This window comes from Oryx dammah, unplaced genomic scaffold, assembly GCF_014754425.2.
Source record: "Oryx dammah isolate SB20612 unplaced genomic scaffold, SCBI_Odam_1.1 HiC_scaffold_20, whole genome shotgun sequence".
NCBI classification, from domain to species: domain Eukaryota; kingdom Metazoa; phylum Chordata; class Mammalia; order Artiodactyla; family Bovidae; genus Oryx; species Oryx dammah.
The window spans coordinates 33,447,410-33,457,740 of record NW_024070204.1 but is presented as its reverse complement, the minus strand read 5'-3'; the positions used below and the strand labels follow the sequence as shown (position 1 = coordinate 33,457,740).

At 45.3% G+C, this 10,331-nt stretch overlaps 1 protein-coding gene across 2 annotated transcripts in view; it reads left to right on the top strand.

Moving 5' to 3' along the window:
- Positions 1 to 2,858: 2,858 nt before the first annotated feature.
- NADK2 (NAD kinase 2, mitochondrial) overlaps positions 2,859 to 10,331 on the top strand; it is a 46,651-nt gene continuing 39,178 nt past the window's right edge. For both annotated transcript variants that reach the window (XM_040262334.1, XM_040262333.1), the window contains exon 1: positions 2,859 to 3,261. In XM_040262334.1, the coding sequence (XP_040118268.1) occupies positions 2,962 to 3,261 (300 nt within the window). In that variant the 5' untranslated portion in view covers positions 2,859 to 2,961. The remainder of the gene's footprint in view (positions 3,262 to 10,331) is intronic.

The following is a 10,331-nucleotide window of genomic DNA, read 5'->3' as shown; positions in this document are numbered from 1 at the left end:
ATATATAAAGAGCTAGGGCTTAGATGGCTGTTTTTTTGTTGTTTATTTTTTTAATTTAAAGATGTCTGAGACATGAGTATGTTTAAATAGTGAAGAGGAAAGTCCAATAGAGAAGGATAATTAAAGGTATAATAAAGGTGATAACTTGATGGAGTATTATTTTTGAGCAAGTGGAAGATGGGATCCAAAAATAACAATGGACAAAAGGACAGATATATCAAATGAGAAGATGTCAGTGTAGACAAGTTTGTAGCTGGAAATGGGGGAGATCTAAAAATTTGAGTACATAATGGTGAAATCGGAAGAGACGGGGTCCGAAATTTTGCATATGCATAACAAAACTCATAGATTTTGATCCAAAAGAGGTTTTCTAGACTCATTTTTTTCTATCAAATGGATCAACTGACTTTCTGCTAGTCACCCAAGCTTCAAACTGCAGCGTCATCTGTGACCTCTCCCTTTTCTTTCTTCCCGATAGCTAAGGAATGATAAAGTATTGAAATAGTACGACTAGAAAGGACCTTGAGAATGTTCAGTTACAAATGAGTAACACATCCTACAGAAGTTAAGACATATGCTTAAGTGTGCCCTGCAAATCACTATTAGCAGCTGCTGTGAGGCAAAGCTTCCGGTCAGAAGGGGTAAGTGACCTGCTGAAAGCAAACATCTATCAGACTCCATTGTGTATTTTTCAGTCTAATATACTACGTGGCACATAGTAGGGACTCAGTAAGTATTCGGTGAACCCATGAATGAATGCTGGCAGTAGTGGCTAGCTGAAAACTAAAAGTCACAGATTTGGAATCAATTTATGCTTGGCAGAACATTGCAATCACTCTAGCTCAACTCCCTCATTTTAAGATGAGGAATCTGAGGCCCAGAAAGATGAAGCAACCTGCTCAAAGTCCAGGAGCTAGTTACCGGTAGCGCTAGGACTACAAAGAAGCAAAAAGGGTGCCAAAACAAATAGATCTAAAGAGCAGGAGGGACGAAAACTAGGGTCTGCACTGCCACTTGATTCCCCTCTTGTAATAGGGGCATTTTCTTCCATTTTCATTGCATTTACTCTATAGCTCGGATCTAAGTGTAACTATGCCAACAGTGCCCAAGTCGCCCTTCCTTCTCTTGCCTCCTAGTTTGTTCCACATTCCAAAGCCAGATCAGTAATCATCAAACATTGCTCTCAGGACACACTTCTTTTCAGTTAAAAGCCTCCAAAAGGTCAACTACTGCCTACTAGGCTTTCCTGGTGCCTCAGCTGGTAAAGAATCGGCCGCAATGCGGGAGACCTGGGTTCCATCTCTGGGTTGGGAAGATACCCTGGAGAAGGGAACTACCCACTCCAATATTCTGACCTGGAGAATTCCATGGACTATTCCATGGGGTCTCAAAGAGTCGGACATGACTGAGCAACTTTCCCTTCACTGCTTACAGAGTAAGATCCAAATTATTAACATTCTTAACCCTTCGCTCTTTCCCTATCTACTTTTAAAACCGTATCTCCCCATCTAGAAATGTTCCGCTTGGCCAGACTCGTCTATCCGTCAACCTTTTTCTCAAAGGCTAACCCCGCCCCCGCCCCCGCCCCCAGCGTGGCGGGGGGAGGGTAGGAAGAGGTTACAGTTTTTTTTGTTGGTTAGCAGTTGGAGAGGAGAAGGCAATGGCATCCCACTCCAGTACTCTTGCCTGGAAAATCCCATGGACGGAGGAGCTTGGTAGGCTATAGTCCATGGGGTCGCTAAGAGTCAGACACGACTGAGCAACTTCACTTTTTCTTTTCACCTTCATGCATTGGAGAAGGAAATGGCAACCCACTCCAGTGTTCTTGCCTGGAGAATCCCAGGGACGGGGAAGCCTGGTGGGCTGCCGTCTATGGGGTCGCACAGAGTCGGGCACGACTGACACGACTGAAGCGACTTAGCAGCAGCAGCAGCAGCAGTTGGAGAATCCTAGGGACGGGGGGAGCCTGAGGGGCTGCCGTCTATGGGGTCGCACAGAGTCGGACACGACTGAAGCGACTTAGCAGCAGCAGCAGCAGCAGCAGCAGCAGTTGGAGAATCCTAGGGACAGGGGAACCTGGTGGGCTGCCGTCTATGGGGTCGCACAGAGTCGGGCACGACTGAAGCGACTTAGCAGCAGCAGTAGCTGCCACCTGCGCAGCCCCACAGGGTCCCATGCTTAGCCGAGTCTGGTACTCGGCTTACTGCTCTCTTTCTCCCTTGCAATTCTTAACAATTTCTGAACAAGGGACTCTGCGTTTTCATTCTGCAGTAGGCCCCGCAAATAGGGGAGCGATTCCTGAGTCGGTGTCCTCAGACCCTAGCCCGGAGCCGGACACATTAGCCACGCAATGCTGCAGGAAGGAACAAAGGGTCTATCTGCAATAACGAACAGAATCAGAGCAAGAAATTACGGCTGCACAAGCTTTCCCGCCAGGCGCTTAAAACCGCATTCGCAGGCCCAGCGCCACCTCAGATCAGTTCCAGCAGGGTGCAGCTCCTACACCAAATAGAATTCCAGCCCTTCCCCCGGCCGCAGCCAATCCCCGAAGCTCCTCGGCCTCCAAAACCGCTGCGGGTTCTGATTGGCTCACAGAGTTGGCTGGTCGGGGGCGGGTGCAGACGCGGGGAAAGGGGTGGAGCTGGAGGTCGGGCCCCGGGCGGGGAAGTGGCCATTGCGCAGGCGTGGATGGTGAAGGATACCCAAACAAACACAGCCTCACCACTGGGAGGCCTTCCGCTTTCCCCCGCCCACCTTTTTCGTGGGCTCTCCGGACTCCCAATCGCCCGGCTTTCCCCGCCCCCGTCAACGTCTGGGCACGTCCCCCGCGCGGCGCGGGCCACGCACTGCTGTGCACTTAACCTCTGCCAGTCTGGCGGGAACCCGGAGGCAGGGGCGGCGCGGACGGCCCGCAGTGCTGCCGGCGGGGAGCCGAGGCCTGCAGCCGCTGCCGGGCCGACGATGACTTGTTACCGAGGCTTCCTGCTGGGCAGCTGTTGTCGCGTGGCTGGGGGCCGGGCAGCGGCGCTCAGGGGGCCCGGCGCGGGAGGCCCCGCCTCGCGGCCGTGGCTTGGCGGTGAAGGCGGCGGCCGGCGGCACCTGGGGCAGGGGCAGCCGCGCGAGCTGGCGGGCTGTGGTAGCCGCCCCGACGGCGGCTTCCGCCCGTCCCGGGTGGTGGTGGTGGCCAAAACCACCCGGTACGAGTTCGAGCAGCAGCGATACCGTTACGCGGAGCTCTCGGAGGAGGACCTGAAGCAGCTGGTGGGTCCCGACGGCCCCCGCTCTTGTGTCTCGGCCGGGCCCCGGGCGGCGACTTTGGGGGGCCGGCCGCGCCCCCTCGGGCGAGACCTCTCGGGACAACCCTTCTTCCCAGGGCATCCTAGATGCCAGGCCTGCCCTACACGCTACCCTCCACTCCCTCCGGCTTCGCTTGTAGGCTCCCCTCTCCTGCGTGCGCGCGCGCGCGCGTGTGTGTGTGTTTAGAGAGAGAGAGAGGGGGGCAGGTTCACTGTTAGTGAGAAGACCCCCGCCCCCAAGCCGGGGCGTCTGTAGGAACCTTGGGTGGGAGAAGGACTCCCATTGTGGGAGAGGTTTGGGGATTCATTTGCGCCCTCGCCACCCACACCCCCTTTAAACAACCCGGAGCGAGGTAGGTCTGAAGCTGGATTCTCTGGTAATCTCTCCCCAGGCCGCCCCGGGTGCAAAGGAGGCCCCTGGGTGCCGCTGCGGGCAGCGGAAAAGAGGGCTCTGGTACCACGGACACACCCCCTTTTACGGGGCACGACTGCCAGGCCTGGGTCACTCTGGAGAGCCAGTCGGCTTGAGCCTTTTCCGTGCTGGAACGTGGTCCTCACACAAGGTTCTAGGAGTTTGCTTTAAAAGCTCACATGTCTCCTGTGCTAGGAAGAGCAAGGGAGAAATTTGACTTTGAATGTATGTTATTAAATAGGTCCAAACGAAGGCAGGTAAATGTCTATAATGTAGTAATGCCTCCACAACAGACTATGTTTGGTATAGATGTTTATTAATATCTTTGCAAAGTATATAAATACACCTAAGGTGGTGAATGGGAGCTTCCTTGGTGGCTCAGAGGTTAAAGCATCTGCCTGCAATGCGGGAGACCTGGGTTCGACCTCTGGGTCCGGAAGATCCCCTGGAGAAGGAAATGGCAACCCACTCCAGTATTCTTGCCTGCATAATCCCATGGATAGAGGAGCCTGGTGGGCTATAGTCCACAGGGTCCCAAAGAGCCGGACACGGCTGAGCGACTTCACTAAGGTGGTGAATATTACCTACTTTCACTCTTATTTTTGAAGCGTCTGATCTCATGCCCACCCCACTTTACGAAAAGGAGAATGATGTTTTCTACGATGAACAGTATATCTGGAAAAATCTCCATTGGAAATTTCTTAATTGTTGACCCCACCCCAAAAGACTTTGGAATTAATTGCCTATAACCATAATCCTGTAGCATTCTGTACCAGAGTAGACACTCTGGTCCTGAACTTGTGGTTGGCAATCATCAGCGATTTTTTGGTAATATTTTGTAAAGTTATCAAAATGAAGGGCTTCCCTGGTGGCTCAGCTGGTATAGAATCCTCCTGCAATGCCAGAGACCCAAGTTGATTCCCAGGGAGGAGAAGATCCCCTGGAGAAGGAAATGGCAACCTGCTCCAGTAAGTGAAAGTGTTAGTTGCTCAGGCCTGTGGACTCCTTGCCACCCCATGGACTGTAGCCCCAGCCAGAAGTACTAACTATTTCCAACATTTCGCTTCATTGTTTCAAGAGTTAGTTGAGGAGGGCCTCTCTATTCATCTGATGTCAATGCTAGGTGCTCATTTCTCTCCTTTTCCTAAAGTGTTTGAAGGCAGCTGTTTATAGAAAACGTTTGCATCATTTAAAGAGTAAATCAAACAGTTTGAGCAGGAGGTTGGAGTAGTTGAGTTTGTGTTAAAGGAGTGAAGCTGAGAGTGAGACAGGAAATAAAAAGGTGAGCAGCAGTTGTTTCTGATTTGGGAAAGAGGTGGTGCTCTTTGGGTCCTGCTTCTAAGTCTGCAGATCTGTTATACTTTTTAGAAGCTGTCAAGTGCTGTATACGCATAAATATGTTCTTCATAACAATTTTATGGAAGCCTCCCACAACAGTTAAAAACAGTATACTTGGTTTGCATGATCAGAGTGTGGGATTGGGGGTCAGGAGCTTGGAGCCAGGCCCAAGTCCTGTGTGGTCAAATACCTCTGCTGCTTTTTAACTTCTCTGGGGCTCCTTGGTGACAGTGGTACTTTTGGTGTGGTGCTGCCAGTTTTCAGGGTGAGTCTACCTAGTTCACTGTGTGGAATACTAGGATTGGACTAGAGAGCCTCCAAGGCCCTTTCTGATACTTTAAAACTCTGAATAACTTGTATAAGGCCTCATGATATGAGTGACATCTGAATTAGATTAATTCTTGGGTCTCTAGACTAGATTACCACTTATCAAAACTTTTTAAATGTAAGACAAATCAAGTCTTTCAAAATTGAACTACCTGGTATACCCACTCTGAGTATCTGAAGAGAAATCTGTAATGGGTAAATATTTGCCTATTGCTTGAGTATGCTGTTTGGAATAAGAAAACTTTTGAAGTAACACTTCTGGACTGTGGAACAGAGTTTTGAAATAACTACTGTTGGTATCATTTCAACTAAGTTTTATTGGATTTGTCTGTAACTGATTTGAGGTATTTATGTTAAGGTCAGTATTCAGAATGAAGGGCTTCCCGGGTGACTGAGTGGTAAAGAATCCTCCTGCCAAGCAAGAGACATGGATTCGAACACTGGGTTGAGAAGATGCCCTGGAGAAGGAAATGGCAACCTGCTCAAGTATCCTTGCCTGGGAAATCTCATGGACAGAGGAGCCTGGCAGGCTACAGTCCCTGGGTCACACAGAATTGGGACAGGACTTAGCGACTAAACAACAACAAATTTGGCATGGAATAGTATTAGGTGGAGCCCGTACCAGAGTTCAGGGACAGGCCAAACAATACTGGACTGCGTGAAATTGTTCTAAAATGGGATTCTGTGATAGGAATGATATGGTTAATATTGTTTGCTATTTTGCTGGGGCAAAAGATACTGAGGGATATGAATCATGTGAGTTGGGTGTAAAAGACAGTAACCAAGTACTTCCTTGAGTGTTCTGGCACCGTGGCTGGCTGTGTCTATGGTGTCTTGGTAACCTGAAGTTTTAGGGGAGATGGTTCTCTTTTGTGGTGGTGGTAGTGATTGTTCTGTGGCAAAATAGATCTCTATTAGGGTACTTGTTAAAATGAAAATGGAAGACGAGGGATAGAGTGCAAGTATAATTTCATACTCTGAAGCTTCATGGTTCTGTAACCTTGTAGAAACATAAACAATTCAAGGAAATATTTCTTAGTTGATAAAGCATAAACAGACTGGGTCAAAGTTTGACTTTTAATTGCTCATTCATATTGGTTTTACTTTGGTTTATTTTCAATTCTTGCACTTCCTTTCCCCCTAGCTATCAGTGACTTTTCTTGTGAATAAATTTTTAGTCAGTGAGTTTACCTTTCCTGGCTCAAAACTTTGCAAGGACTAATTAAACTATTTTATTACACTTGCCTCATAAGTGATTATAGCTGTCAGTGGATGTGGAGCTTATATTATCAGGGTTGATGCCACTCACAAACTAAACCTTTGGATGAATCAAAACTGATGGGAAAGGATTTTGCCATCATAAACACACCTATCGGTCAAAGAGAATGTTTTATTTCAGAATATTTTAATATATGCCAAATAACGAATGAACCGTTTCCACCTTTCTCAGGCTCCACTCCAAGTCATACAACCCCAGAAGCAACTCCTTTTAACGGTTTCCAGTTTTAATTTCTTTTAAAATTAGTGTCCTAATGGGATAGCATTATTTCATTTAGTAGTCCCTCTGTCACTGGCTTAAGTTCTTCCTAGTTCCTGCCTTCTTAGCAGATTTGGGAGATGCAGCACCTTGGATTTTGTTCTCCTTACTCTGAAAACGGTGCTGTAACTTGTAGTTCTTGGGCAGATAGCATTTCTGCCACACGTGCAATGAGTGTAGCGTATGCACCATGAGTATTTATCAAATGAACGAACATGATCTGGAGTCCTGCCAGAGCCTTCCAACGGAACCTCACTCTTTTCACATCTTCTAGACACAGGAACCTGAGTAGTCTATCCAAAGTGAACATCTGGCCACTTTACTCCTCTGCTTAGAACGCCTCAAAAGCTCCCTGTAACCTATAGAGTCACCCGGGGAATTTATTAGAATGAAGGTACCTGAACCTTATCTTTCTTCCCCTCAGATGTAAAGATTCAGTTTGTGGAGAACTCCCAGACTCTGGGCTCTGAATCATACCCTTAAGACTGCTGATGCTTTAGGGATTCACATTTTTAACAAACTCTCTAGGTTTGCAGTTGGTCCCCAGATCACACTTTGAGAAGTGTTATTGTAGGTGAACCTTTATTATCCTTTGTGTGCTAAAAACAAAGTCTTTTAGGAACTGACTCGGGTCCATCTCTTAAGCTTCATTTCTAATCAGTTCTTGTCTAGAACTTCATTTTCCATTGCTTTCAAACTGCTTTAATTTCCATTAGATGTTGTGCTTATCTAATTAATTTCTTTATGTATCAGCAAGCAGCACATTAAAATGGTTCAAAATGTAAGAGATACAGAAGAGTATACAGTGAAAACTGTCTTATTCTTGTCAATGGATAGTACTTTGTGTGCAAATGCCTTTGTTTTTTAAAATATACTATGTAATGAATAGTAATTTGTGTTATGAATAACACAAATAATAATTTGTGTTAATGAATCAAACTCTAAATACTTAAAAGTGAAATTGCTAAGTGAGAAAAATTTGAAATTTTAATAAGTATTGCCAAATTGCTTCCCTTAGAGGCTGTACCAGTGTATACCTTCACCAGCAATATATGAAGGAACTTATTTTTTCATAAACAGCTTAGCACATTTTGGGGTCTTTGTTAACCTGTAGGTGAAAAATGGTATTTCAAGGTAGTTTGATTTGTGTCCACCAGTGTCTTTACCTTTGTAGCCCCTTTTGCTTCAAATCCTCCTTCATCCTTTAGCCCAGGGGTCCCTAACACCACCACCCCACCCAACCCCCCAGGCCAAGGATCTCTGCTGGCTTGTGGTCTGTTAGAAACCCGGCCTCACAGTGGGAGGTGAGCAGCAGGCGAGGGAGAGAAGCTTGATCTGTTATTTACAGCCCTCCCTATCGCTGTCATTACCGACTAGTCTCTGCCTCCTGCTCAAGGAACTCAGTAAATGTCACGTGCTTGAATCATTCTGAAACCATCATGCCTTGCCCTCATCTGTGGAAAAATTGTCTTCCGTGAAATATCCCTGATGCCAAAAAGGTTGGGGACCACTGCTTTAGCCTAGTTCTGTTCTTGCCGAAGGGTGAAGCTTACACATTCCTCTCATAGGAAGCCATCCTTGATAACCTTGCTGGGCCCATCTCCAGCCATCACGGTTGTGTTAGATATTCTTCACTGTATTTTCATAATACATATCTTTTTGAGTTTTCCACTTTAGCATATGATCTGTGGTTATTTTTTCCTCTGGAGTTGAGGTCAAGAACTTTAGTTTACTCCTCATCCTCTTTGCCTTTCCATCTCCACTAAATAAAGGTAGGGAAATGTTTCTGAATTATAAAAAAATTTTTTTTTCTTTTTTAGTTCTTTTTACCCTGAGGCTGCCAGTCCAGAGTCTTATTTCCAGTGTCACTCTTAGGAGAGATGTTAGTTGCTGAAAACCTAAGGTAGAGATTGGACTTCCCTGGTGGCTCAGATGGTAAAGCGTCTGTCTACAATGCGGGAGACCCGGGTTTGAGCCCTGGGTTGGGAAGATCCCCTGGAGAAGGAAATGGCAATCCACTCCAGTACTATTGCCTGGAAAATCCCATGGACAGAGGAGTCTGGCAGGCTGTAGTCTGTGGGGTCACAAAGAGTCAGATACGACTAAGCGACTTCACTAAGGTAGAGATTACTGATGTGAGTTCCCTGAAAGAGGCTCCACGGTTAAATATGTTTGAGAACCGTAAGCCTAAACAGACGATGCTTTTATTTGACCGTGAAATTTTGGGTGGAGGCAGAAAATGTTTTTAATTCTGGGGAACACAGCTTAGAAAATAGAGGCATATGATATATAAGTATACAAGTATTTACAGTTAAATAAGAGACTCATAAAGGTGTAAAAGGGTTGAATATCACAATAGTTAAAATTCCATTATCAGAATTATTGATCAGTATGCTTTAGAGCCCTGGTTTTCAACCTGCCCTGTATATTAGGCTTACTTGGAGAAGCCTGTAGCCAGTCATGAAATTGTAAATAACTTAATTTTTTTTTTACTATGGTCACTTTTTCTATATTTTTATTTATATGATGTAAACTTTGAATATAGAAAGGTATTTATTGATGCACATTAATAACTTTCAACTAATAAAGTGTAAGTTGACTGTGTTTTAGCCTTTTTTTGTCTTTAAAAATTTACATCAGTAATATATTCTTTAGAATGTGTCTTTTTTTAGAAATTTGCTTTTCTTATTCACTATTGGTTATAAATTGTATGTTGATACATGTTAATTTATTTTAACTGCTGTATAGTATTCCATTATTTGAATAATTAGGTTACTTTCAGTTTTTCCACTATTTAAAAAAATGCTTCAAATAAAAATACAAGTAATTTTTCCATAAGCATCGAATGACTCCCTGATTCCCATGTTCTCATCAGCACTTGGTAGGCTTTAACATTTTTGCCAATGTGATGAGGGTGAAAATTGTATCTTTTAATTTTAAGCTGCTTAAATATTAAAGACTAAGGAAGACTTTATATGTGAAGGGAAGGGAACAGTACTAGCAAGGCAGTGGGGAAGGTCATCTTTTTGCCAGTAATAAAACCTCAAACTTGGTGACTAATTCACAATCAGAAAAATCTCATATCATGGTGTACTCATATTTGGTACAGAAGATAACATGAAGCAGTTTACTCTTGTCACATGCAGTATAGTTTATTTTTTCTTGACTATTAATTCTGATTGTGACCACCAGATTATTGTGGCAGCCATTCTAAGGGCAATTTGAAAATCATTGCTCAAGAGGGAGTAGTATTATTTTTTAATTTTTATTTTTACTTTACTTTACAATACTGTATTGGTTTTGCCATACGTTGACATGAATCCACCACGGGTGTACACGAGTTCCCAGACATGAACCCCCCTCCCACCTCCCACCCCATATCATCTCTCTGGATCATCCCCGTGCACCAGCCCCAAGCATC